Here is a 27,215-nt window from a genome sequence, read left to right on the forward strand (position 1 = left end):
TGCTTGCAGACGGGGCAGCAACATGCTAATGTAACATGGGTCTGTGCTAACGGGTGTTAATGTGAGCCCCGTCCCGCACACCCCGCCAAGGGGTGTCAGCTTCCAGCATAAAGCCAAGTGTGGCAGGCTCAGGGATTCACAGGTCCTCGCAATCCCAACAGTGAGGTGCATCAGAGCTCGGTGTAGGGGTGCTGGCCAGGGGGGGGGGGGAGGCTGGCTTCTCCAGTGCCAGCCTCTCCCAGCAGGAGGCGCTGTGGGTGCAGGGCAGGAGCACTGATTCATAGATTTTGTAGGCTGACCTCCTGCATAGCATGGGCCAGGGAACCTCACCCAGTGACTCTGGCAGTGGAGGGAATTATTCCTGCCTGCTCTGTAATTAACACTGAGAGCCCAAGAACCTGAAGTGGAACTGGCTGTGTGGGAGGCACCCAGCTGCTGCTCCAGTTTCTTCCACATCCCAGTCCCTGGGGCAGGCGCTGGTCTGGGTGCCCATACGTGGGCTGTGCCAGGAGCCGCAGCAGCAGGGCTGGTGTGTGTCTCTGGGGCATGCAGAGAGAGTGCCGAGAAAGAAGCTGCTGGATTCCAGGACTGTGATCCTGAAAGCTCCCTGTGAGGCTGTGACAGGATCCGCCCCAGCCCACCTCCTAGCCCAGACTTTGCTCTTATTTGGTGATTCCCTGAGCCAGTGGGAGGGAGCTGGCTGGCGTCCCAGGGTGTGGCTAGAGCAGAGGCCACTTAGCAGAGCAACTGCTCAAAGAACTAACAGAGGGTCCTGTGGCACCTTTAAGACTAACACTTCTGTGCCACAGGACCCTCTGTTGCTTTTTACAGATTTAGACTAACACGGCTACCCCTCTGATACTGCTCAAAGAACTGTCTCTCTGGCCCCTGAACCTGCCCCATTCCTGACAGCCAGGGCCTGACTCCCTGCCCTGTCCCGTGGCTGGTGTGAAAGTGCTGCGCCTGCAGCCGGGCTCTGCACAGGCCTTGCCTTCGCTGCTGAGGACCGGGGTGACAACGTGTGAGCTAGCCGGCTGTAAAACCAGAGTGGAGCCAAGGCTCTGTGGTTGTACCCTGAGGTAAATGAGCCGAGCTCAGCCCCAGTGCAGCCGGGACAGCTCACCTGCCTTAGTTACCCTGCAAGGAAAACAGGCTTCTTCTCAGCAGTGAAGACATAGGCCCTGCTGGGGTCCCTCAAGCGCTGCCTTGGGTCAGCGGCTGGGCTCAGCTGTTGCATATAGAGCCCAGGAATCCCTGTGCTGGCTGTGCTCTTTAAATGCAGGCGTGAAGTGCAGCCAGAGCTGCCTGCTGTCTGTCACTGCTCATTAAGGAGGGATTGAGGGCTCCCCTTGTAATGGATCAGACCGTGTCCCAGAGCATGGGACACCAGGGCATAGCCCCTGACACCAGATAGCATCAGTGTTGCACTCCAAGATAAGCAGGGATGAAGATAGCAAGTGTGTCTGAGCACTGGGGAGTTGTGTGTGCGATTTCTTATATCCGGTGCAGAGTAGAGACCGAGGCTGCAGACATGAAATCATCAGGTCTGTCCAAGGGGCTTGTAGATCCCAGGCAATGGGATGGATGGTGTCAGGACCCTGGGGCTTGGAGACCCTTTCCCATGGAGATGCGCTCCGAGCACGGGCAGAAACTTAAGTCGTTCATATCTGGCTGCTGACCCTAAAGGCCCAGCTGTGCTCTAGGATTCATTGCATGCAGCAGGCTGTAGCGTGGTTCACACCTGCATGTCCTGTGGTTCCTGCCTGTCGCTGGGTTCTACCACAGTTGTTCCGCTGTGCAGAGATGCTGAAATAGTTCTGGAACCTGGGGCAAATGGGGCTTGAAACTCCCAGACCCCCTTCCCTTCCATTGGTGTTTGGAGCAGCCATGCAGCTTGGCTCTGGCTCTTGGACTTGACACACTGCAGCCTGCCAGCTCCATCCAAGGGTGCCCAGCTCCCAGGGAGAAAGGAAGGCGAGTGTCTGTGAGAACCCCAATGGGGCTGCAGTCTCAGCAGCCCCTCTCATGGCTAAAGGCAGAGCCCCTGGTCGGATGGCGAGGCTCTGCAATGATTTCATAGGGCCCATGAGGACCCTCCAGGCCAGAGATCTGACCCGATGACTCCTGCATTCAGCCCCTCACTTGTGGGCGAGCTAGAGACCTTTCAGAAAGATTCTAGCGACAGCCGCCTGGATGAGGGGAAGGAGGTGCTGCTTCTGCCAGGAGCTCCCTTGATGTGTCTCCCTTGTTCTGCGCCTGGGCCTCCATTCCAGCCCCCCCTGCCCCGGCTTCGCTCCTCTCTTACACATCACAAACCCTGACTCATGAACATACGTTTATGGGAAACTTTGTTCTCGCCACGTCCCCGCTCCCCCTTCCTGCACCCCCCAGGACTCAGTGTTGTGCGCAGGACCCACCAGGGGGCAGGAAGGAGCCCTCCCAATTCCCCAGCCCCCTGGGTCCAGGGAGAGCAGAAGCAGGGTCCAGAAGCCATGCCCGTGGCTACAGCAGTGCCAAATGCAAAAAGGGGCCTCTCAGCTCAGCCCCACCTGAAAGAGACACAGGAAAGCCCCTACTGGGGCCAGGCTGCTCCCCCGACACACAGGCACCCAGAGCAGGCGCTTGTGGGCCCACCCCGCTGCAGTGCTCCCTGGGCTGGGGAGGGTGAGGGCTGGTTCCCTGGGGGAGGGAGGGGAGCCCCGTAGCGGCAGTGGGAAAAGCAGCTTGGATGCCTGATGCTGCCTCTTTAAGAGGAGGGAAGTGTGCAAGCTCTGACACTCGTTTCCTGAGCAGGAGATGCAGGAGAGGGGGAGGAGGAGCAGGAAAGGGGATGAAGGCGGGGAGGGGAGAGTTCGCATCCTGAGCTCTTCCTGCTGGAGCGGGAGTGGCAGCCCCACAAAGGGCTGAAGCTGGGTGCGCTGGGGAGGCTGCAGCGGAGCTGTCACCGGCAGTCAGTGACCCGGCGAGCTCAGGCTGCAGCACAGAGCTAGCTGGGGCAGCCAGCAGCACCCAGTGGGTTGGCACCAGGCTGCACTGAAGCTCGCCACAGACCCTGCCCCAGGCCAGTCCTGCTCAGGTCCCCAAGCAGCACCCTCAGGCCTCGTTCCTTGGGCGCGGCCCCGGGGGGAAGATGGCTGGGAGCACCTCCATTGACGCGGTGAAGAAGAAGATCCAGAGCCTGCAGCAGGTGGCGGATGAGGCAGAGGAGCGCGCGGAGCATCTGCAGCGGGAGGTGGATGCTGAGAGACAGGCCAGGGAGCGGGTAAGGTGGTCCAGGGCTTGAGGGTCCCAGCCAGCTCCTCCCAATGCCCTTCCTGCCCTGCTCCCAAGGGCCTGGGTGCCAGCCTGGGTTTGACGTCCCCTCCACTCCCTGTGGCTGGCAGGGCCTGGCAGGCCCAGTCAGCCCCCCCAAGCTGGGCTCACCTTGCACCCTCCTTGTCTGATGCTGGACTCCCCATCCAGGGAGCATCTCCTTGCACTCACCCCCCATCTGGCCCCGTCCCAGCCTCCCACCACCTGCCTGTCCCCTGCTCTCCTCGTCTCCCCCAAGCCGGCTCTGTGGTGACCCCAGCCCTGGGCTCTGCAGTGATCAGACCCAGGCTGCCCAGGAGCCCCCAGCGTGTGTGGATTAAATTCTCTGGGTACGATGCAAACACGGCCCCCCAGCAGGGATCACATCTGGGCCCCGGGGTGGGTGCTGAAGGGTTTCAGAGCCAGCCAGAGTCGAGGCAGCGCTGGAGGTTTCTCCATTCATCCCTCACAGGAGGGTGGGGCAGAGCAAGAGGAAAAGAAAAGGGCGGCCAGGGGCTCAGATCCACGTCCTCCCAGCGTCTTCAGCCAGGGCTCTCCTCACCTGCTCCAGGCAGAACGAACCAGCCACCTGGGTAGCTGGCTGTAGGGCCTGGGCTGCAGCAGGGAGGGCTGGGATGGGGGTCCGGGGTGCACCCAGGGAGGGGCCAGGGTGTAGGCTGCTGGGGTTTAGCTGGGGAAGGCGGGGAGCAGGCTGGGGAAAGGTTGGGATTGGGGGGGAGGGGTCTGGGAAGTAGCTGGGAGATGGGGCCTGGTGCTGTGATTCACGTCTAGGGGTTACACAGAGGTGGGGGGAGGGGGATTCTCCCCATGGTAACGGGCCGGAGCAGGCTGGTCCCAGGTGTGTGGTCTAGTAGGTGGGTATCTGGTGCCTGTCCCTATGGTGATGCCAGGGCAGGGCCACAGCCGAGAACAACCCAAGCGCCAGACTCGTGGCACCTGGATGCAGCTGTCTGCCAGGAAAGCCCAGCCCCATCCATGCGCCCCCTGACCTGGCTGTGGGTTCAGCAGCCCCCGTGTGGCTCAGTTTCTCTGTCCTGCATCTCGGAAGGCCAGTGGCCAGACCCAGCTGGGAAAGTGCCCCCCAGCAGGGATGAAGCCCTTCTTGCACCCTGAGTGCTTCTGGGGTCCCCATCACCGTGGCGTCAGTTTCAGGCCTACCGCTGGCTGCCCCAGCTGACCATCTTGGCGGACTGGGTGCCCATTCCGGCAGCTTTGACTCACCGCCTGGGCCTTGCAGCCACGTGCTCACCTCGGTCAGTTGCAGAGCCCCAAGTCCAGAAGTGGCCGTGCTCTGGGTCTGGCTGGAGGTGCAGGGGTTCTCTGTCGGGGAGGGAACATCTCCTGCTCCAGGCTGAAGCTGCAACCTCTGCTGTCCTGGCCCCGCCGGGATGGTACACAGGATGCAAAGCTGTGTCCCCATCTATCCCTCCCTCCCTCTGGGCTCTCTGGGCTTCCCCTTGCCCTGGGGCAGAGGAGGTGAGGGGAAGAGCCAGAGGCATTGCTGGTGGGAGTGGGGGATGGATGATTGGCAATGAGGTAGGGAGGGTGCAGGAGCTGCCTTCTCCCACGCTGCGCAGCGCCTGTTCCGCCCTGATTAACCCAAGCTGACCCGACCGGGTCTCGGTGTCGACCGCCTCCCCTGAGACGGGCTCCCAGGGTTCGGGACAGTCCCGCTGGGCTCTCTGGCGGAGTCACAGCCAGTCACTCGAGCAGGATTCGAGAGGCCCTGTGAGCTGGCTCATTGCCCTGTGGGGCTGGGGACAGGCAGTGAGCAGTGCTGGGCCGCCTCGGGGGGCAAGGGGCAGGCAGCTCTGAAAGCCTGTGGGGCTGGATCTGGCCTGGGAAGCCGTCCCAGGATGTCGGTGTAACTGCCTGACCCAGCCCTGAGTCGGGTGGGAGTGGACCAGCTCCAGCAGCACACGATCCCATCCAGGGCCCTGTGCTCGACCCAGATCAGTTAGGCCTCATCCCTGGGAATGGCGTTAGGCTTGGTTGTCAGCTCTGGGATGATGTAGTTGGGGATTGGTCCTGCTTTGAGCTGGGGGTTGGACTAGATACCTCCTGAGGTCCCTTCCAACCCTGATATTCTATGATTCTCTGTCCCTTCACAGCAGTGAACAGATCAGCTGCCCCTGCTGGTTCTCCCAGCAGCCTTCGACTCCACCCCCCCCCCTCGGTGCTGCAGACTCAGCTGTCGGGACGAGCCCTGGGGGAAGGGGTAGCTTGCGACTGGTTCTGCTCAGAAAGACCCCCAAAGATCCAAAAGCAGCTGGCCTAGGCCCCAGTGATCTCAGAGGCCCCCTCTCTGCCACGGGCCACCTGTGTTCAGCAGGAAAACTCAGGCTGCCTGTCCCCAGGGTGGGACTTGCAGGAGGGGTGTTGGCCACTCTCAGGGTGTCGTCCTTGCCTCTGGGATTCTCACCACTGGAAATATGTCTGTGGCCAAGCCTGGCCGCTTCCAGAGCAGGCTGTGAGACGCAGGTGTCCAGGCCTCCGCTGGCTGGAGGCCCCGGGAGCTCTGGCCCCAGCCCCGCCCGGTAAGGATAGAAGCTGAGTGCTGCAGGGCGTGTGCGGAAAAGGTGCTCCATTTGTAATGCCCACCCGGATGCCAGAGCGACAGGTGCCTCAAATACTTTCCATGGTATCCCCACTGCTGGGGAGCGGAGGGCTGCCTGCCAGGAGAGGGTTAGACTCAGACAGTCCGAGATGTGGGGACCCAAAGAGGCCATTATGAGCATCCAGTTTCACCCCCTTCACAGCACAGGCCAGAGAATGTCAGCCAGTGATTGCCACCTCCAGCCCGTCCCTTCCAGTGGGGCGGGTCTGGGAGAGAGAACCCACCGAGCCCTTACTGTTAAAAACCCCAGCTTAGTTCTAGTCTGAATGTGTCTCGTTTCAGCTTCCAGCCGCTGGCTCTCCCTCTGCCTTTGTCTGCTAGGTGAAGGAGCCCTGTGCTACCAGACAGCCCTGTCCCGTGTAGGCAGCTGTAGACCATGATCAAGTCGCCTCTTGACTTTCTCTTAGGCTAGGTCTACACTACGGGGGGGGGTCGACCTAAGATACGCAACTTCAGCTACGTGAATAGCGTAGCTGAAGTTGCGTATTTTAGGTCGACTTACCTGGCTGTGAGGACGGCGGCGAGTCGACCGCTGCCGCGCCGCCGTCGACTCCGCTTCCTCCTCTTGCCACGGTGGATTTCCGGAGTCGACGGAAGAGCCATCGGGGATCGATTTTATCGCGTCTTCACTAGACGCGATAAGTCGATCCCCAATAGATCGATTGCTACCCGCCGATTCAGCGGGTAGTGAAGACGTGCCCTTAGATTGAGCTTCTTCAGTCTCTCGTGTCAGGCTAGCTTTCCTGACCTCGCATCATCCTCGTAGCTTTGTTCTGAACCTTTCCAATTTGTCAGCAAAGTGTGGCCCCCGAAACTGGCCATGGGATCCAGGCATGGTCTGGCTAATGCCATCTCCCTACTCCCTTTGCTAGCCCTTGCTTATACATCCAGGGATTGCCGTAGCCTTTTCTGCCACGGCATCACATGGGGAGCTCGTATTCCCAGAGGAAGTCTGGCTAATCAGGAGTCTGGCCTGCTTCAGGCCTTACCGCAGAGGCCTTCTTCAGGAAAGCTGCTCCTGCCATAAGTAGAATGAGGAAGAGAGGAGAAAGCCCTATAGGGGGGTATCTCGGGCAGAGAGAGCCCTATAGGGGGGTTATGGGTATCTCGGGCAGAGCCCCCCTGGGAGGGGGTCCCAGCAGGGAACTTGACATGCAGGACTGGGCCTTGCTGATCCAATCTGACGCTAGGAGGAGTTCAGCGTGGGCGGGGCGGGGGGGGGGCATTCCCTGGCTGGGTGTGGCTGGGCTAGAGGCTGTTTGCCTGGGGCGGCACTAGCAGGCCCAATTGCTCCTGTTCCTGGCTGTGTTGGTTGGAGCGTGTACCTGAGGCTGGGTGGAGCAGACTCTGCCAGGAACTTCCTATTGTTCCCGCAGCCCCCGTCCCACTCACTCTTTGGTGCTCATTGGCTGCAGGGGAAGCCGGGCCACCCTGCCCAGTAACCCGATCTCCACCAGAGAGCCTGGCAGGTCACTCCAGCGCCGGGCCTGGCTGAGGTCCAGGAACCAGCGGAAACTCTCCATAGAGCAGTTGCGCTGTGTGGCTTCCTGCCCTGACTCCAGGAGGGAAGGGACCTGAGACCTCAGTGTGGAAGGGCCAGGTCCTGGCTTGTGCGTCTCAAGGACTGAACCTGGCCAGGTGGTGGGGGGGCCAGGGGTTGTCTCCTCTGATCTCCTTACTAGTGTGTGCTAAGCCCTGCCCCGTTCCAGCTTCCTCTGCTCTAGTGACCATGCTGCAGGGAATCCCTGGCCTGCCAGGGAGTGAGCATGGCTGGAGGGGAAGGGGGCCCCAGCCGGGAGAAGGGGGCTTTGCCCACCCCTCGCGTCCCTGTAACCAACATAGGCCAAGGACATTATTGCAGGCTCTGTGGGGTCAGGTAGCTTTCTGCGGCCTGGCTAACGCCTTCTGCTGGTGCTGGGGGGGCCCCACTGGAATCCCATTACTGCTGTGCCTTGTGCCTAGCAGGGACTGTTTCTTGGGAGCCTTCCCAGCCCTTGTGGCATGATGTGGAGCCAGCGAACCCAGCCCGGACCCCGGCATGGCAGCACAGTGCTCCACGGGGAGAGGGTTGGGGTAGGAGAGCAGCCCCTTCTAAAGCCAAGCCCAGCCGCTTTCCCTGCTGCCTTGGTGTCTGGCCTGGGAGGAGGTGGCACTGCGGAATTACAGCCAACGAAGGGCAGGTCTGGGTCTGGCTGTAACTGGGGAGGGGGCAAGATTCCTGGAGGGTTTGTCCGTCCCTGAGGGCAGGGCTGCTGGAACACTTTGCATCGTGTGGGTGCTGAGAGCCATTGGACCAAACTGTAATCCTGTAGGGATGGAAACCACTTCAAGCCGGGGGTGCGGCCCCCCCAGCACCCCTAGTCCTGGCACCCCTGCCGGGGGGGGGGTTCCTGCGGGCATGGGAGGCCAGGGAAGGGGATGTAGGGCAGGGTCATGATGGCATGAGGGGGTCCCTAACTCTGCAGGCTCACCCCTGTTCTGTGTGATCTGCTTTCTGGGGCCCGGTGCACAGATCCCAGCCTCCTGCGCAGGGCACTCAGTAGCCAGACAGTGCGGGGTGACGGTGTCTGGTGGCCTGTGCTGGGACAGGGCCCTGGGCCCTGCTCTCAGCCTGGCCTCCGCACTGAGCCACACTCTCCTCTTCCCCCCCTCCGCAGAGAGTTCAGCCCTTGGGGGCTGCTGCACCCGCTGGAGGCATTTCCGGGGCTGAGCTCAGGCCTGCCAGAGTAGGAGCAATGCGAGAATTACCAAATGGAAAGAAAAGCTGGTCAGATGCTGTGGGGAGGGGAGGGGGGAGTGGTATGGAGCTGGGGGAGCTGGCGGAGCTAGCGTGGGGCTGGGGGAGCTGGCATATGGCATGGGAGGCTGGTGCGGGGCTCGGGGAGCTGACATGGGGCTGGCGAGAGTCTGGCTCCCAGTCCACGACTCCGGCTCCCGCTGCATAAAAGCGCCTGCACTCCCCACACCCCCTGCCAAGAGCTGTCTCTGGCCTCTCTTCCCCTGCCCCCGCCCCACTGCCTCTGCTCTCATCCCTCTCCCCGCCCCCCCTCTCCCCAGTGTCCTCTGCCCTGGCTCGCCTCCCCCCCTTCCCTTCGCCCCAGGGAACCCAGCCCTGGGGAAGGGGTGGTGCTTGGAGCCTGGGAACATGCTGGTTTCTGGCCCTTGGGGCTCCTTGCAGCCTGGCCTTGGCTGCGGGCCAGCCCCATGGAGGCGCTTTGCTGGATTCCTCCCCTGCGGACTGTAAATCAGGGAGGGCTCAGGCCTGGCCCAGCCTTGAGCCCCCCAGGCTGAGGAGGGGCCGGGAGAAGGTACCAGCCAGAGCGGCTCCCTTTCCTTGTAACAGAGCCCAGCCAATCGCCAGTCAGAGGTGGCAGAGAGTGACCGGGCCTAGGGGGTATCCGCAGGCCCCCCAGCCTCGAGGTCCCCTCCCCAGCCTGACCAGTGCTGCCTCCACCCTGCCTGGCTGGCGTAGGGAGCCGGGGCGGGGGAGGGGACCCCGCATGGACAGCCTCGCTGGCTTCAGTAAACAGGAAATCCACAAGTTGTTCCAATCTCCTTTTTGGGAGCGAATCTGTGCCGGGCATTCCTGCTCCTTTACTCACCGCTCTGCAAACCCAAACGCTGCCCCACACCACCCTGCCGGGGAAGAGTGCCACCCCCCTCGTTGGTAGGATGACCAGACAGCAAATGTGAAAAATCGGGACGGGGTCGGGGGTAATAGGAGCCTATATAAGAAAAAGACCCAAAAATCAGGACTGTCCCTATAAAATTGGGACATCTGGTCACCCTACTCGCCGGGCTCAGCGGCCGGTGAGGGGGTCAGCCAGGACTGACCGGGCTGGGCTCTGGCTTGGAGGGGAGTGTGCGGGGCTCCTGGGCTGTGTCTGCACTGCAGCGGGGAGCCAGCCTCCGAGCCCGGGACAGCCACGTGCGGATGGGGCCCGAGGTAGTGCACTAAAACGAGCAGTGTGGACCCTGCAGCCCAGGCAGCAGCTCTGGCTAGCCCCCGATCTCAGAGCCAGCGTCGGCCGCGCGTGCCAGCTCAGGCCCTGCTCACACAAGTCTGTCTGCTCGCTTGCCAAAGTGACTGGGCTTTGGCTTGGGATGGGGGTATGTGTCTATCTGTCCATCCAGCCGTCTGTCTATCCGTTCTTAGGACTGGGCTGGACTCTGGGAGCGTAGGTGCCGACTCCGTGGGTGCTCAGCACCCACCAGGCACAGCTGTGCAGTGCCGCCAGCGCTAGTCAGCGGTTTGGCAGCACCCCCAATGAGCTAATCAGGAGCGCTGCCAAACAGCTGTTTGATGGCTGGGGAAGAGGCTTGGGGAAGGGCGGAGAGCAGTGAGCAGCAGGTGGGTGTGGGCCTTGGGGTGGAGCAAGGCGGGAAGAGACGGAGCAAGGGCGGGACCTCAGGGGAGGGGGGCGGAGCGGGGCAGGAAGAAGTGGAGTGAGGGTGGGGCCTTGGGGGAAGGGACAGAATGGGGGCAGGGCCTTGGGTCGGAGCAGGGATGGAGAGCCCCCCCAAAAGCTCCTCTCCCCCCCGCCCCAGGAAAACTAGAAGTCAGCGCCTATGTCTGGGAGAACGGTGCAGGGTCCACTGGGTGTGGTTCCTTGGGGCTGAGCTGGACTCTGGGGAGAGGTGCAGAAGTCACTGGAGTCAGGCGCTGGCTAGACTGTGTGGTCCAAAACCCAGATGAGATGTCAGGAATTCAGAATAGGATGGAGAGTAAGATGGAGAATTTTGAATGGCTTTATATAAATTGATGGTCCGGCCTCCCCTGGACACCCTGTCTCAGAAAGGATATTGCAGCATTAGAGGGGTTCAGAGAAGGGGGATGAGAACGATCAGGGGCCTGGAAAAGCTCCTGTGAGGAGCGAGTGAACTGATCAAGATTGTTACCGTAGAGAGACAAATGAGAGGGGGACATGACAAAAGCATCTAAAACAATCAATGGTCTAGAGCCGGGGTTCTCAAACTGGGGGCCTAACCCCTCAGGGGCTCACGAGGTTATTATGTGGGGGTCACAAGCCGTCAGCATCCACCAAATCCCGCTTCACTTCCAGCATTTATAATAGAGTTAAATATAAAAAAAGTGATTTTAATTTATAAGGGGGGTCAGACTCAGAGGCTTGCTGTGTGAAAGGGGTCACCCGTACAAACGTTTGAGAGCCGCTGGTCTAGAGAATGTAGACTGGGAACTTCTGCTGCCCCAGAACCCCAGGACAGTGAAAGAAATTTAAAGGTGGCAAATTAAAAAGTAACAGAAGGAAACGCTTTGTCACACAATTCATAATTATCCTGTGGAACTCACTGCCACAAGACATCCAGGCCAAAATTTAGCCCAATTCAAAGAAGGATTGGATCCTTATATAGATAAGAATATCCAGGGCTATCCTAGTTACTGCTAGCATAAATTCTGGCAAGGATATTCAACCTCATGCTTCAGGGGCTTGAGCCAATCTCGAGGTATTCGAGACCAGGATGAGACGTCGTGTGGGGGCAGATTATTCCACCTCTCCCTACTGTGAGCATCTTGCGCGAACTTTTGAAGCATCTGATGCTGGCCTCTGTCAGAGGCCGGCTGCTGTGCGGGACGGACCCTGGCTGATCCAGGCAGCAATTCCTGTGGCCTCTGCACAGGTCCCAGTGCTGAGGGGCTCGTGCACTTTCAGTGGCTGTCAGCCCTTTTCCAGCTGTGGGGTGGGATTGACTCTGGTGCTGCTTCTCCCTCAGGCTGAGTCTGATGTGGCCTCCCTGAACCGCCGTATCCAGCTGGTGGAAGAGGAGTTGGACCGAGCCCAGGAGCGCCTGGCCACTGCGCTGCAGAAGCTGGAGGAGGCGGAGAAAGCGGCTGATGAGAGCGAGAGGTGTGTGGTTGGTGGGAAGGAAGGAGTGCGGAGGGGAATGCGGCCTGGCAGCTGGGGGCGGGGTTGGCCTGGATGTGGCCTCTTGCCCCCATGGGGCTGCTGGGCTCCTCTTCCAGGGCCCTGTGGGATTGCTCCAAGCCCCCATCCCATGGAACTGGGGTCCCGCTGGTGTCACAGACAGCAACAGGCAGCTGGGCCCCATGCTGAGCCCCATGTCAGGGAGAGATGGGGCAGGGGCAGTGGAAGTGCCCTAAAGGTGGAGGGCCCACAGGCACTTTTCCCCCTGAGGCCCTGCCCTTGCACCGCCCCTTCCCCTGAGGCCCCGCTCCCCACTTGCTCCTCTCCACTCCTTTCAGCCTCCTCCCCCAACTCTCACACTTCGTGGAAGTGCATAGCCATGGCCCCCTAGGGCCCCCTCCCCCATTTTGGCACCCTTGGATGGGGGCAGTTTGGGGCAGGAGATCAGGCTGCACTGGAATGCGTTACCTAGGGAGGTGGTGGAGTCTCCTTCCTTGGAGGTTTTTAAGGCCCGGCTTGACAAAGCCCTGGCTGGGATGATTTAGTTGGGAATTGGTCCTGCTTTGACCAGGGGGTTGGACTAGATGACCTCCTGAGGTCTCTTCCAACCCTGATATTCTATGATTCTCTATGATTCTGCAGCAGCCTGTCCGAGGCCGGCTGTGCTCTAGGTTGCCATGAGCAGTCAGTTGGACTGTTGAAGGTGCCAGTTACTGCTGTCAAAGAGGGGCACCTCAGGGCCCTTCTCTCTTGCTCGGCTGGGTCACGTGGCCCCTGGAGCAGGTTCAGCTTGTGCCAGCACTGAGATTTCATGGGGCTTTTCAAAAGCTAGAGTTTAGCTCTCCAGACTTCAAGTGTCACAGAGACAGCGACTGAGACTGGAGCTGTGAACTGCCCCGCTCCCCGGGGACCTTGCCAAGGTGTTGACTCTAAAGCCTAATGATAACACTTTTGCAATGTCCTAATTAACTAGTCAGTTGCTAATCGTTTGGCCTTCAGGAGGGGGCAGAAGGGAGGTAATGGGGAGACACACACACAAAGGTAGTGAAAGGGAGCGGATGGCAAACATGGCTGGGGAAGGGAGACGCAGAGGACAGAAATAGCTCCCAGAAATGATCCTGAAGGGAAGCGCGTTCCCGCTGGGTGATGCTGGTTGTGGCTGTAAGGCGCTGAGCAGATAACAAACAGTTTCCCCCGTGCTCTGTGCAACTTCCTAGTGACCCCTGAGTGGGCTCCGCCAATCGTGGCAGAGTGTCGAGAGTTCAGAATATTTACCCAGCCTGTGGGCCTAACCCTAACCCTAACCCTACGCCTTCCCCATGGGGTAAGTGACAGTCCTGCTACAGGTGATACTCATTGTCTCAGGCAGGGCTCATCAGCCCTGAAACTCTCTTTCTTTCCCCACGCTGATCGCTGAGGTCTCTGGGCACCTTCCAGCTGTGCGTTAAGCCCTGTGGCTAACATCTGTCACACGCGCCTGTCCTCTCCCCAGGTGAGGACCCAGGTGTGCAGTGGAGTGGTTGATTTTGGTAGGGCTATTAGGTTTTGGAACACGTCCACGCTGCCCCGTGTCTGTGTCAGCAGAGGATAGCTGGAGAAGCATGCTGGCCCTGGGACTGGAAGATAGGGAGTTTGTGATGGTACTAGGCCCCTCCGGGAGTTCGTTCCAGGCTCGGCTGGCCCTGGAAAGCTCTGTCTCGCACCCAGATGCGCTGTACCCTCCAGGGGGAGAGTCCCCTTGTGCCGAGGAGCGGAACTGGTGACCAGGGCTTCGTCCTGGAGCTTTAGGCCCTTTTAGATATGCTGGGCCCAGGCCATTGAGCATCTTGGACATAAGGACCAAAGCCGTGACTCACTATTCTATGGGAAACCAGCGTGGAAAGCAGGGAGCTGGTCAGATGTGCGAATGCAGCACTAGTGTAGCGCAGGGCAGTCTCCTGGAAAGCCCAGTAGTCTGCCCTGTCCTCCAGAAGCCACCAGTCAACCCTGAAGACCTCTCCAGCCTCCCATTCCAGGGTAAAATAATCAATGGTCCAGCCTGCGCCGTGAGCGTGGTTGCTCTGGAGTCTGGGTTCAGGCTAGTGCACAACACAGAGACCGCTCTAGTGGCACGGAGAGACGGCCCTGGGCTATGGACGCAGGTAAGGTCTCCATGCTCATGCTGCTGCACCGCAGTGGAGCACAGGTACTAACTCACCTGCCTGACAGAGCAGCCGATGGCACAGCACTCCAGTGGGTGATGGCTCCTCTCCAGCAGAACTTGGGGAGTGATGATGGGTAGCGCCGAAGGCTCTCATCTGCGGGGTTCCGCAGGGATCCATGCAACACCGGCTTCTCCTCAATGTCTATGTGACTCCACTGGGAGACAGAGGGAGACACCAGGGCTCAGTTGCCAACAACACACAACTATCTATCTCGTTCACCGCCGATGCAGCCACCACCACGACTAAGATGTCACTCGCCGTACGTCCCAGAGATCGGCTCTTGGAGGGAGGGCAGTTGGCTTGCAGCTGGAGACCCCAAACAGACCAAAGTGATGCTGTTGGAAAGAATTTGTCCCCACCTTCCATTTGGCAGAGTTGTGCAAAGCCTTGGGGTCCTGTTTAACTCCTCGTTAAGCTTGGGGGACCAGGGAGCATCTGTCTAAAAATGTCTTATTTCACCTCCAGCTCACTAGGAATCTCTGTCCCTTCCTCCTGGCTGAGGTCCTGGGCCCAACGACCCTTGTGTTCGTCACCCGAGGCTGGGTCACTGTAGCTCCCTTGGCTGCCTGCCCTCTCCATGGTCCAGGCAACTGTCTGCATTGCCCACAGCCGCGAGCTGCTGAACCGGGTCGACAGCTGCTGGCGGGGTCCGCGCTGCCTGCTAGCACTAGCTGGTCGACGTGGCTCGAGCTGGAGCTCGGGCTCTGAAGCCTAGGGCAGGGCTGGGCTTCAAGCCCACGCTACAGCCCGAGCTGCAACTTCCGAGTGCAGCAGGGGCCCCGTGAGCCCAGGCGTGTCGACCCGGCTCAGAGGCTCGCAGCTGAGGGCTATTGCTGGCCATGTGCATAGGGGGCCCCTGCTCCTGTCCCTCCATTTGGGTGATTTGATCCTTTGCTGTAGGCTTTTGTGTACTACGTGGGGGCTATTTGGGCAGACGGGGAGTCAGGGTTGTGAGTATCACTGGTGCGGTGCGGGAGAGGAGGGTGTAAGGGTGTCCTGAAGATGGTCAGACTGAATTTCCCTGATCTCCACTGGGAGGTTTTTCCGTAGCTGGCTCCCCTTGATGGAGAACGCTCTGTCCCCAGCTCTCCCAGGCTTTGGGCTGGGCTCCATCATCTGCATTGTCCCAGAGGGGCCCATGCTACTGACTCTGCAGGAGGCGCTCAGATGCTGTGGTGATGGGTGGCAGGACAGAGGGTGCAGAACTAGCGCTGAGTGTGAGATAGGGTGGGGCTGAAGGGGGCTGCTAGCTCAATGCTAGGAGCATCTGACTCCATGTGGCAGTGATCTGAGAGAGGGTGAGGGATGTGGCAGGATGGGCACTGGGATAACAGCGTGAGGCTAATTCCCGAGACCGGAAGATGATCTAGAACATGGGAATGGTTTAATTCACCGGAAGGGGAGGGGCGCTCAGGGCTGCAAAAGGAGAGGGAGCAGGTGTGGGGTACTCCGGCGTGGGGCAGAGCTTGGGCGCTCTAGCTTGCTGCGAGGCAAGTTGGGTGCTCTAGATCATGGCTGCATTTCAGGGCAGTCTAGATTGCGGCCGTAACACTGTGGTTTGGGTTTTCTTCAGAGGCATGAAAGTCATTGAGAACCGGGCCATGAAGGATGAGGAGAAAATGGAGCTCCAGGAGATGCAGCTGAAAGAGGCCAAGCACATAGCTGAGGAGGCCGACCGCAAATACGAGGAGGTGAGAACCAGCCCTTCCCAACGACCATCATCCCTGGGGTTCCTGCTGACACTGCCAGGAGCATCCGTGGCTCTGGCTGGCTCACACCAAGGACGCGCTCGTGCACTGGAGCGCTGCCATGGAGGGGGGGCACATCCCTCGGGGGGCTGGCAGCTCCTAGCAACACCCCCCTTCGTAGGAGAGAGAATGGAGCACGAGATAGTGGGTCCTGCTGCTGAGGCCCTGCCCTCCCGCCACCCTCTGCTCTCTTGCCTCTGGGGGGCACCCCTCCCCCACCTGCTGCCACTGTCTCTGGGGGGCGTCTCCTCTGCCTGCTGCCACTGCCACCCTGGGGGTGCCTCCCACCAGGCTCTCTGCCTGCTGCCACATTGAGCAGCACCCCACATGCCATGTCCTCCGCCTCCCAGCACCACTACACCTGGGGGCCACCATCCACCTCCCTGCTAGTCCTCTGCCTGCTGCCCCCTCACCCCCGGCCTCTATCTGCGGCCACCCCTGTGGTGGGGGGCTGCTGCCGAGCTGTGTCCCCGCAGCTGCCGCCCTGCGCCGGGCTGACAGTCTCTCCTCTGCTGGGCCTGCCAGGTTGCCCGTAAGCTGGTGATCATTGAGGGGGAGCTGGAGCGCTCGGAGGAAAGGGCGGAGGTTGCAGAAAGGTGAGTGCTGTCTTTACCCCCCAGGAGGGCACGGGGACGGGGTTTCTCGGGCCCCTACGTCCTGCTTCTCTTCCCCCCCCCCCTCCAGATGAGGCTGAGCTGGGATCCAGCCCTCGGGGAGCTGAGCCGCGTAGGGCACTCAGTGAGTAGCCAGAGTCCGTGGCTGGGGTGAGTCCTTCCCTTGGTTCTCCAGCAGGGGTGCTACTGACCCCGTTAGAGGCACAGAATCCAGGCGCAGCGCCGTGAGGTTCCCATGGAGCTGAGGAGCAGGTGGTCTGATCCTACGGGAGCCCCTGGCTCTCTGTCTCTAATCAGGCTGAATGGCAGCCGGCTCCTGCCCCGTCGCTGTCCCCACTGGGCCTGGGGGGGTAGGGGCGCAAGGAGTGGGAATGGTTGATCTTGTTCTCTGCTCGGTTTCCCATGGCTGAATGCTCCCCCTGGGATGCCCCCTCTCACTCCCCCCCAGCCGAGTGAGACAGCTGGAAGAGGAGCTGCGCACCATGGACCAGACCCTCAAATCCCTGATGGCCTCAGAGGAAGAGGTACTGGGGCAGGGGACTGGGGAGACTCGCAGCTTCCTCTCTGTCCCTCTCTGCCTCTCCGACCCTCTGGACGTGCTGTCTCCTTTCCATCATTCCTATGAGACCACTCTGAGCCCTCTCCTTCTTCCCTCGCCATCCTGGGCGGCTTTGGGTCTGGGCTGGGCTGAGACAGATGGGGCTCGATGCACTGAGGGGCTGGGGTTGCAGGCGAGCTGGGTGGCCCTTGGTGCTGGCTGCTGCCTGGTTCGCCCCACACCTCTCCCTGGCTGCCTGTGTCGCAGGGCCGCTCCTTGTGCCACAGGGCGAGCTGAGCATTGGCCGTGGCCCGAGGCGTGAGGCAGGCCCTGGTGGGGAGTGAGACCTCTCCCACTCCCTGTCTACATCTGTCTCTCGGTACCACAAGAGTCTCTGTCCCAATTACTTTCCACTGGGCAGGAGGAGCTCTCGTGGTCCCGCGAGGGGCCAGGTGGGGCTGAGCTGGCAGAGGCAAATTGGGCTGGCTAGTCCTGTCATCTGGCATCTCTGCTCCGGACTTTTGGCCCTTCTTTAGATCCAGTTACCTGCCGAGCCCGCTCAGGCCGGTGATTCACTCTACCCCTTCGCTGCCTGGGCACAGTCTGGGTGTCCGAGCCTGCTTCTCGCATCCCAGCCATTCAGCCGGATGCTCCTAGGAGCCGTGTGACTACCACCGGGGTAGGTCAGCGGGGATGGTGGCTTGCCTGAGGTCATGGGCCAGGCTGGCTGTTGCTTCCTCTCCATCTGAATTGCTGTTTCTCTCTCCTGAGCTTTTTCTCTCTCTCCTTTCCTTCATTCCTCCCCCCCTCCCCTTCTCTCTTCCGCGCGCCCTGGCCTGCTGGGAATAGTAAATGCGGGGACCTAGAGGAAGAGCTGAAAATTGTCACCAACAACTTGAAGTCCCTGGAGGCCCAGGCCGATAAGGTAGGAACCGGAGGAGTGCAGCCCCCGGCCCCCAGGGGCTGGCAAGGAGCAGGGCCCGAGAAGTGAGCGGAGCAAAGTGCTGCTCTCACAGGAGATGCCCTGGGATCTGGCCAACGGTGGGGCACGTCGGGGTGGGCCCGCCAGCCTGTCGCTATGAGAGAGGGACCCAGCGGGTGCCGCAGGGACTGTGCAGCGACTCAGGCGTGTCTTTCTTCACAGTACTCCACCAAGGAAGATAAGTACGAGGAGGAGATCAAGCTGCTAACAGACAAACTGAAGGAGGTGAGAGACGCCCAGAATCAGAGACCCTGACAGGAGGTCAGAGACCTTGTGTAATTGCCCCGTCCTCCCAGGGTGCACAGGTTTGCTGCCACCCTTCAGAGTGGGCCTGGCTATGGGCTGTGCTGGCTGTGGGCCATAGGCGCCAACTCTGTGGGTGCTCTGGGACTGGAGCACCCACGGGGGGAAATGGTGGGCCCTGAGCACCAACCAACAGCCCCCCATCAGCTCCCCCCCCCCACAGCGCCTCCCTCCCATTGGCGGACCCCACGGATCAGCGCCTCCCCCTTCCTCCCCGCACCTCCTCCTGCTGCAAACTGATGTTTCACTGCATGCAGGAGGCTCTGGGGGAGAGGGGGAGAAGCGAGGATGCGGCGTGCTCGGGGGAGTGGGTGGAACTGGGTGGGAAGAGGAGGGGGCAGGGGCGGAGGCGGGGCAGGGGTGGAGCCTTGGGCCTTGCAGGGGGGTGGTAAGAGGCAGGGCAGGGGCTGAGCAGGGGTGGTAAGAGGCGGGGTGGAGGTGGGGCCTTGTGCCTTGTGGGAGGGGTGGAGTGGGGGGGTGGTAAGGGGCGGGGGCGGAGCAGGGGTGGTAAGAGGCCGGGTGGAGGTGGGGCCCTGTGGGAGGGGTGGAGTGGGGGCAGGGCCTGGGGCAGAGCCGGGGCCGAGCACCCCCTGGCACATTGTAGAGTCGGTGCCTGTTCTGTGGGCACAATCCCTGGGTTAGTCATTGACCCACGCTGAGTCTACTGCCCCGCTCCTCTGAATGGCTAAAACCACCATCCGCCTGGACCGGATCCCCGGACTGTGCAGACAGCCGGCTTCCCTAACACCCTGCCCCAAAACATGAGCCATCCCCACCGCCCTTCCCCTGCCCAGCCATGTGTTTCTGATGCACTGAAGGGGCCAAACTCAGCCCGTGAGGCCCCGGGGTGCTTGGGGGGCGGGGGGCAGACACAGTCATGTCTGGAGCGGAGCTGGAATTAGCAGCCCAAAGGCAGATTCTGCTTTGGACCCACACATGGCTCTGAATGCTGCTGCTCCTCCAGCCATGGCCTGGCCCTGTGTTGTGGAGCTGGAGTCGCTGCAGAGCAGCTGACGGGTCGGCTGGATCTGCTGCAGCTTCAGATACAACAAAGCAGACAGCAGAGCCCTGCAGACATGCTGGGGGAGTGAGTCCAACAGGAGGTTCGGCTGCTCGCCATGTCCCAGCTCCAGTAAGGGGCCCCTCCATGGGGCCAAGCGGGGTAGCCTCTGGCTCTCCTTTGCCCATGGAGAGTCCTGGCCTAGGAGATGCTACCTCCTGACCAGTTCTCCATCAGACAGTCGGTACCATAGCTAACGCCCCGTTTCCTGACCCTAGGCTGAGACCCGAGCAGAGTTTGCTGAGCGATCCGTAGCCAAGCTGGAGAAAACCATTGACGACTTAGAAGGTACAGAGACCCTGCCTGCCCTTTGGCCCCCCTCCTCACAGAGCACAGCCAGCCTAGGAGGCCCAGGACGTGCCTCAGGGTCTGCCCAGCCGAAACCTCCGGTTGTGGGGCTGTGGCTGAGCGCTGGGATCCGGAGAGGAGGGAGGGACAGGGAGCTCGGGTGGGTATCACAGAACAAGCTGCCTCCCTGCGCGGGAATCCCAGTCTGAAGGGAGGGGAGGCAGGATCACCGCGCGATGGGCGTGGGCCAGGAAGGGTCCCAGGACAGGGGGCTAGCCAGGAGCACAATAGGCAGGGAGGGGATGAAGAGTGGCCAGGGAGCTCAGGCCGGGCCAGGAGAGTCCTTGGTGAGAAGGGGCCAAGCGAGGCCCTGGAGCAATGAGGTAAGGGCAGGGGTGGGAGGAACCAGCCTGGCCTATCAGAGACCCATGCACCTGTGTGAGCCTCACCTGGCACCCTCCCATGGCAGCAAGGTCTCTCTCTCTCTCTCTCTCACGTTCACTCTCTCTCTTTCTCCCTCCCCCTCACTGCCTTGCTCTGCTCTCTGCCACGGGCCGCCCCCCGCACTCCCTCCTGCCTGCAGACGAAGTGTACGCTCAGAAGATGAAGTATAAGGCAATCAGCGAGGAGTTGGACAATGCACTTAACGACATCACCTCCCTCTGAGCCCCCCGAGCGGTCCCAGCACCATGGCACTCCACTCATGCTGTCTGCCCGCCCCCTCCCACCCTGCCTGCTTGTGACCTCAGTCGCCATGGCTGCCCCTGTCTGCTTGCCCGTCCGTCTATCCCTTGGTCTCTGCTCCCCACTGCCTGTCTGTCTGTCCATCCCTTCTTTGTCCCCACAAGCTCCAGTGCTGCTGGGTGGCTGTGGTTTGCTCAGTGAAAGCTGCAGGAGAGGAGGGTCCCTGAGCAGTGACCAGCCCATAACCCAGACTGGGGAGCATCCCTGGTCCAGGATCAGCCTGTCTGCAATGTGCCATGCATAGGCCTTGCCCAGGTGCTGCGTGTGGCCAGCTAGGCTGATCTGCCGAGCTGCAGCGAAGTGTCCAGTTACACAGGGGGGTGAGCCTTCAGGGGCTGACCCCTCGCCTGGGGGTGGGGTCTGAGGATGGAAGGTGCATGGTCCCATCTCACCCCACACGCTGGGTCTCTGTCTGCTGGCCTCGGCTGATCCTTGCTCCGTGGGCACGGGCAGGGGGACGGCTGCAGATCTGGATTTCTCTCTTTCCTTAAGAGCAGTTGGTGCTGAAGGTAAAATAGAGAACAGCTCCTGTTGCAGCCCAGGAGAAGAGGCCAGGGCTCTCCATGCTACTGGCCATCTGGCTCCCCTCTGCCTCGCCTGCTCCATGGGGCATGCTTTGTGTCAAAGGGCTGCCGAGTTCTAACACGCCTGGGGAAGATGGCAGCTGTGGGGCCAGGACCCCCAGGCCTCAGGGGGAGGAGACGGAGGGGCGTGCCCTGGTGCAAAGGGGAGCTTTACTTATGCTGGGTCCCAAGAGGCAGGCGCATTTAGCCCAGCTGCTGGGAACAAGAAGGGAGCAGCTAGTGCTGGGATTGGGAGGGGCAGCGTGGCCAAATCTGTCTGGGCTCCGCTCCCCATTGACACCCCCCTGGAGGGGATTCCCCCCAGCTGGAAGCAGCCCCTCCAAAGCTGAGGGCAGGAGGAAAGGAGAGGGTCACTCTCATGGGCTAGAAGGAAAACGGAGGCTTGGCAGCCCTTACTGCTTCCCCCTGTCCCTGCGCTGCGTTCTTCCTGTCCTTCGCATGTTACTCTTGAGTTCACATTTCATGACTTACTTTCTTTTCTGTCCTTCTGGGTCAATGCATTGGTCTCAATAAAACATTTTCTCTCCTTGGTTTCTCCTTTGTTTTATTCATGCTGCTTTGGTTTTTCACCTTCACTCTCATTTTCATGCTTTATGGGGGGTTCTCCCGCCAGGTGTGCTCTACAGCGCAGACATCCACAGGCGCTTGGACCCTGCGGGGGAAACCGGGGCAGACCCTTGAGCTCAGCCATGCCTGTCAGGGCGACCTTCCCCCTTTGTGCACCGGGGGAGGGAGAGGGACAAGCGCACAGCTAGCTCCATTTGCGAGGAAAGTTCGCCTGGTCCTTGGGCTCCTTTCGGGCTCCAGGTCCCAGCCTGAACTGAGCTAGATCTGACCCTGTCTCTCTTTCGTTGCCTGGACTTGCCCCAGCGCACACACCATTTGACAGCCCTGACCTGGCTTCCTGGCTTGTGTTTAGCTGAGTGGGGCAGCACTTTCCTTCCTGGAGCGGTGATTGGCTTTCCCCTTCAAAGAGCATTATGTTTCCGGGTCAGAACTCACCCCAGTTTGTGATACAAATCTCCCCATCCCCTGGAACCATGTCCTCTTTCTTTCTCGAATCCCTCCATGCTGCTCCATCCCCTAGCCAGGGCCTGCTCCCCTTCTGCCTGTAGACCTGAGTTCATTTCTCCTTCCTGCACTGGGCAGACAGGCTGCGGGACGTGCGCCCCCCAGGGCTCAGCGTACACTGAGAGCGTCTCTGTGCTCACCTGACTTTCTCTTTGCACTAACTCTCTCCTTTCTCTCTCTCTCTCTCCCTCTGCTGCCGCTGACGTCTGTTTTCTATAGCGCGCTCCCAGCAGGAGGCGGAGAAAAACCGTATTCTCACTAACGAACTGCGGGTCATCCTTAACGAACTTAACAACTGAGCCAGCCTCAGCCCATGCTTATGTCCCGTAGCCTGTGTCTCTTGGGGTGTTCCAGCCCCATCGCCCGCCCCCTCCGTTGCCCAGGACATTCCCTGCAGCCCTGAGTCCTGGTAACAGGCTCCACCAGGCCGGGTGGGCCTGGGCCCTGGGGAGTCCCTGCCCTCTCCCTGCTGCTGGGTACTTGGCACATGGACCCCACCCCCTGGCCTTGCAGTTCAGAGTGACCAGCCTGCTCTGAACAGCTGGAGCCTCCTGAGCTGGTTGATTTGCCCGGGGCAGAGCCTGCTGCCATCACAACCCCTGTAATACCCAGAGCCCCCACCTTCCCCACGGGGGCACTGCTGAGCCGGTGCCAGCTGCCCAGGCTGGGGAGGGAGTGCCCATGTGATGGGCTGAGCCACATGAACCCTGCCTACTCCCTCCCTACAGCGTAGAGCTCCCCAAGGGAAGGGGACAGCCAGCCTCCCACCGGCTCTACCAGGAACTTCCTAAACCACCCAACTGCTGCAGGCAAAGGCTGTCTGGATACTATTTCACAGGTCCAGCTTCTCCAGCTCCAGGAACTGTAAGGAACAGGGCGGGAGCCCAGCTACTCCGGCCCCAGCCTCTCCCAGCAGGTGCTCTAGGCAGCAGGGCAGCAGCGTTGGCTGCAGGTGACCTCATGGAAATGCCTGTCCCAGCAAGGGCTCTGGTAGGCAGCAGGACAGAGGCACTGGAAGGGGGAGCTCCCAGCTACTCCACTCCCAGACCCAGTGTCTCCCAGCTGACGGTGTCATGGCGAGTCTCATTCCAGCAGAAGTGCTGTAGGGGACTGCGCAGAAGTGCTGGCTGTGAGCAGGTTCCCCTGTAGCATGTACTGTACACGAAGGCTAGAAGAACTGGCTCCTGCGGTTTCGTTAGTGCTGGTCTCTCTTCCCTCTGTGCTGTCCTCTCTCCTCCTGAGCTGCTGCCTTGCTCCTGCTCTCCATGGATCACCGCTCCCAGCTGAGTCTCGGAGCAGCTGGTCAGTACTATGCACCTTTCATCCGCCCAGGTTTTCATGAGTGGCTGGGCAGGACTCGCTGGGGATGGACCTGGCTCTGCTGCGGAAATGGGGCTGTGCCATCTGACAGCCCCATGGGCAGGAGCACCCTGCAGGGAGCACAGGCAGATGCAATGGGTGTGAAGTTAGGCTGCAAGGATCTGACTGGTCCAGGTGCCCTACCTGGCCTCTGAGCTATTGCTGCTCTGTGAGGTCGGGCCGTGTCCCTGGTAGGGCCTTGGCTTGGAGCTGGGGTATGTTATGGTGCTGTGTGGAAACGCTGTTCCCCAGCGACACTGAAATGTCCATTTGTGTGCTTGTGTCTGGGTTTGATCCTGTCTGGCTCGGTCTGTCTGTCCCGTCTGTCCTGTCTGGGCGGGTCTGTTTCCGTGTGTGTGTGTCTGTCTGTCTGTCTGTCTGTCTGTGTGACTGATCACGTGTGGCTGGCATCTGCGTCTGTCTGTCTGGATGTGTGTCTGGATGTCCCTTGTGTTTACAGAGAATCTGGCCAGTGCCAAAGAGGAGAATGTTGGCATTCACCAAGTTCTAGACCAGACCCTGCTGGAGCTGAACAACCTCTGAGCCGCTTGAAGAGCCCCACTCTATCTGCCTGCCCCTGCACCTGAACCCCATTGGCACCTTCTGGAGGTCACCAAGGGAACTGCGTCATGGCCAAAGCCACACATCCATGAGAAGGGAAACCCTGCGGCCCATACCCTGGCCCTGGGGCGTCTTGTCTGTGCACAGCCAGATCGGCTCTGTCCTGTCTTCATGTCCAAATATTAAAGCAAGTTTAACAAGATGGACAGATGTCTGGTCCTTAGCCAAGGGGGGTCAGGGTGGGGAGAAGCTGCCCACAGCTGGGAGCCTCTGCCCCCACCAGCTCATTTCAATGGGGCTCTTGGCCTGACTGGGTAGACAGATGTTGCCAAAGTATAGGAGCCAGCCCTCTCCGGTCTCTGTTGCTGAGGGGAGGGGGGGACTTGCCCACATCAGGGCTTTCCTGTCTTTGGGGTTTGATCTCCTGCGTCAATTTGTCATTGCTGCCTGTCCCTGCTCTAGAGCAGGCACCTCCATAGCACGGAGCCATCTCTCTCCATCTCCCAAAGGCAGGGAGTTTTTCCTTCTCGCTCTGAAGAGACATCACTTAGGATTCCTGGTAGTTTGAGGAAATAAATTTATCTTGTTCCGTCACATCTGGGACATTGGACTAGAATCTCTCTGTCCCCTTGGCTGCCCTGTCGCTCCTCGCTTTTTGTGCTTTGTGCCTCCCCAGCCCATCCCCAGTGCACGGTCGCTGAGTCTGGATTTGCTGAGAGGCTGCCATAATTCTGCAGGTCTGTGCTTTCACAATCATTCTGTGCAGGGAGCTGGAGCCAGTGTGACACTTTTCAGGGTTAATGAAGGAGTCCAGGGTGACTTGCTACCACCTGCTTATGGTGTGAGGGCATCTTGTCTGTGCCCACCAGGGGAAGTTCTCCCAAAGCTACTGGCTGCAGGCAATACAGGTGATCCACTCTGGGATACTGCAAGCCCCACTCTTTCCTGCTGCAGGCTAGCAATTTACCCAGCCCACCTTGTTACAGTCACATGCCCACTTCCTTGTCTTCTGGACACCTGCAACGTCCACCAATCCACTGCCTCTGTGGAAGCAGGGCAGCCCAGGTCACTGGCTTCACCCAGTTCAACACATGCCTTAGCACAAAGCACTGGGGCGTGGCTCTAGTAAAACCAGATTGAAGTTTATTTAATGGAGCTTGAGATAAAGATTCAAATACAAGCAAGTAAAAGGCTTTGGGAACATAAGGTTACAGGTAAAAGAAAAACAATAAAACCCAGTCTGTGGCCTGTACTTAACAAGTGCCTGTCCTGTCTCTTAAAGTATTTCTAACCCCCCAATCAGTCCACACACCACCTGTCCAGGCCAGAGAATTGGGTCCGCTTTCCATGAGACGCATACTGGCTGCATGTCCCCTCCATAATGCTAATGCCTTGTGCCCTTGCTTCCTCGCTTAGACTGTCCCAGCGGTTTGGGCTCGTTTCCTAACCCGGGCGTTTCATTCACTTCAGCGCAGCTCTCAGGGTCTTTTCTTGGGGTTCTTTTGGTTTTGTCACTGCTCAGGCCTGTGTCTGGGCCAGATGGAAACCCAGGACCGGGCTGGCTCGACAGATGCTGGGTGTTCTCACTCTTGGTGGAGTTAGCGGAGCCCTAACCCGCCTGTCAAGGCTGATTCCCCACTCTGCCACTTCGAGTGCAGAAGGTGGGGGCCCGCAAAGATTCTAAAAGTTAATACTGGCCACTCCAGGTGTGTATTACACTCCCAAGGTTACAGCTTCTCTCTGACCTTGGCTGGGTAGATGCTGCCGCCACCCAAGTGCAAAAACCCTCTTTTGAGAACCCAGGAAGGTGCACTTGGGAATTCCTTCCTGTGGGGACCCTCAAGCCCTTTCACCCCCCTCCGGGGAAGAGCTGAGAAAGAAAAACAAAGGAAATCAGCTGTTGCTACCAGCTAATTAAACAACATGTGCACCAACCTCTTAGGACAGAAAACCCCCATCCTGTTCCTAAAAAGGTAAATTTGATTAAAAACAAAAAGAAAGAAAATACATCTGGAATGTATGCTATTGCTATATTTTAAAAGAGCAAATATAATTAAGCATCAAGAATGGTTTTCTTGAGGTCCAGCATAAAGGTTACAAGCAAAACAAAAGCATTTGGGGATTAGCACAGAGGAGGCCACAAGCCAATAAGAAATAAAAGAAATAACCCTAATCGCATCTTCCTAGACATTCCTTGATTTACTTACATATCTGGGGTTTCAGATAAGTAGTCTCTAGGTATGATCTGATGGTTTTTCATACCTGGCTTAAAGCTTCCTACAGCATAGTTCAGCCCTGTTCCTGCTCTGCGTCTCCTCGCTCCAGAGAACACCACCAGACACACAAAAGGGGAGTCTTGTTTCAGTTTTAAAAAGTTCTAGCCTTCCCATTGGCTCTTTTGGCCAGGTGCCCACTCACTTCCTTTTACCTATGCATGCAGTCATACTTTTTAACCCTTTACAGGTAAAGCAAGTAGAGACCAGCTACCAAGAGGGATTTTATAGCTAACTGGCTGGCTGGGTGTCCATAAATGGAAGCTTCCCCCCCCCTTCATTTATCACACCACCTCAGGTCACCTGCTTCAGCTCCAGTTGTTTGGAACCTCAGAGCCTACATTTTACAGAGCTCATAAAATACTTCCCATGGAAACATCTGGCAATAACCACGATGATCAGCTAGTGCTTAGCTTTCGGCAGAGACCACGTGACCCTCCCCCACTCCTTTGGTCAAGTATTGCAAAGCTGGGCAAGACAAGAAGGGTGAGGTAATATCTTTTATTGGACCAACTTCTGTTGGTGAGAGAGACAAGCTTTCGCAGTTACAGTTTCCTCAAGTCTGGGAAACTCACAGCTAAATATAAGGTGGAAGAAATTGTTTAGCATAAGTAGTAACATATTTCAAGGGACCAATCCTGGAGGGAAAGGAAAGGGGGAGATCAGAAGGCAGTTCTGTGTGCGGCCTGTGGGGGGGGGTTGTTAGTGGGTTACAGATTGTTGTAATAAGCCATAAATCCAGTGTCTTTGGTCAGTCCATGATTTTTAGGGGCTTGCAAAGTTATGAATTTAAGCTCTCAGGCTCGTCTTTTGAAAGTATTGTGCAGGTTTCCTTTGAGGCTAAGGCCTGAGTGATCACTTTGTGAAACATGTTCAACCATATCATTTTCCTGTGAGGGTTCATTCGAGAGCAGAGTGATTCTCTGGTTTCACCCACATAGTTGTTATTGGGGCACTTAGTGCACTGGATAAGGTACACCACATGTTGTGATAGGCTTGTGTCGGACCCATAGAGCTGGAAAGGTGTGTTGGGCGGGTGTTCATCATTGTAGCCGTGGTGATATGTCTGCAG

General features: G+C 59.2%; 1 protein-coding gene across 8 annotated transcripts in view; it reads left to right on the forward strand.

Annotated features, from left to right (window-relative positions):
- Positions 1-24,072, forward strand: part of TPM2 (tropomyosin 2) — a 30,135-nt gene extending 6,063 nt beyond the window's left edge. Inside the window, exons 1-8 of one of the 8 annotated variants that reach the window (XM_026658276.2) lie at positions 2,877-3,262; positions 11,663-11,796; positions 15,592-15,709; positions 16,292-16,362; positions 16,829-16,904; positions 18,063-18,125; positions 19,482-19,551; positions 23,770-24,072. In XM_026658276.2, coding sequence (XP_026514061.1) covers positions 3,131-3,262; positions 11,663-11,796; positions 15,592-15,709; positions 16,292-16,362; positions 16,829-16,904; positions 18,063-18,125; positions 19,482-19,551; positions 23,770-23,852 — 747 coding nt within the window. In that variant the 5' untranslated portion in view covers positions 2,877-3,130 and the 3' untranslated portion in view covers positions 23,853-24,072. Of the gene's footprint in view, positions 1-2,876; positions 3,263-11,662; positions 11,797-15,591; positions 15,710-16,291; positions 16,363-16,828; positions 16,905-17,767; positions 17,844-18,062; positions 18,126-19,481; positions 19,552-20,134; positions 21,413-23,769 lie in introns of those variants that run through there. The other 7 variants (XM_026658275.2, XM_026658274.2, XM_026658273.2 and 4 more) reach the window with 7 other exon arrangements.
- The last annotated feature ends 3,143 nt before the right edge of the window (positions 24,073-27,215 follow it).

This window comes from Terrapene carolina, unplaced genomic scaffold (genome assembly GCF_002925995.2).
Source record: "Terrapene carolina triunguis isolate 2854851 unplaced genomic scaffold, T_m_triunguis-2.0 Scaffold422, whole genome shotgun sequence".
Lineage (NCBI taxonomy): Eukaryota > Metazoa > Chordata > Testudines > Emydidae > Terrapene > Terrapene triunguis.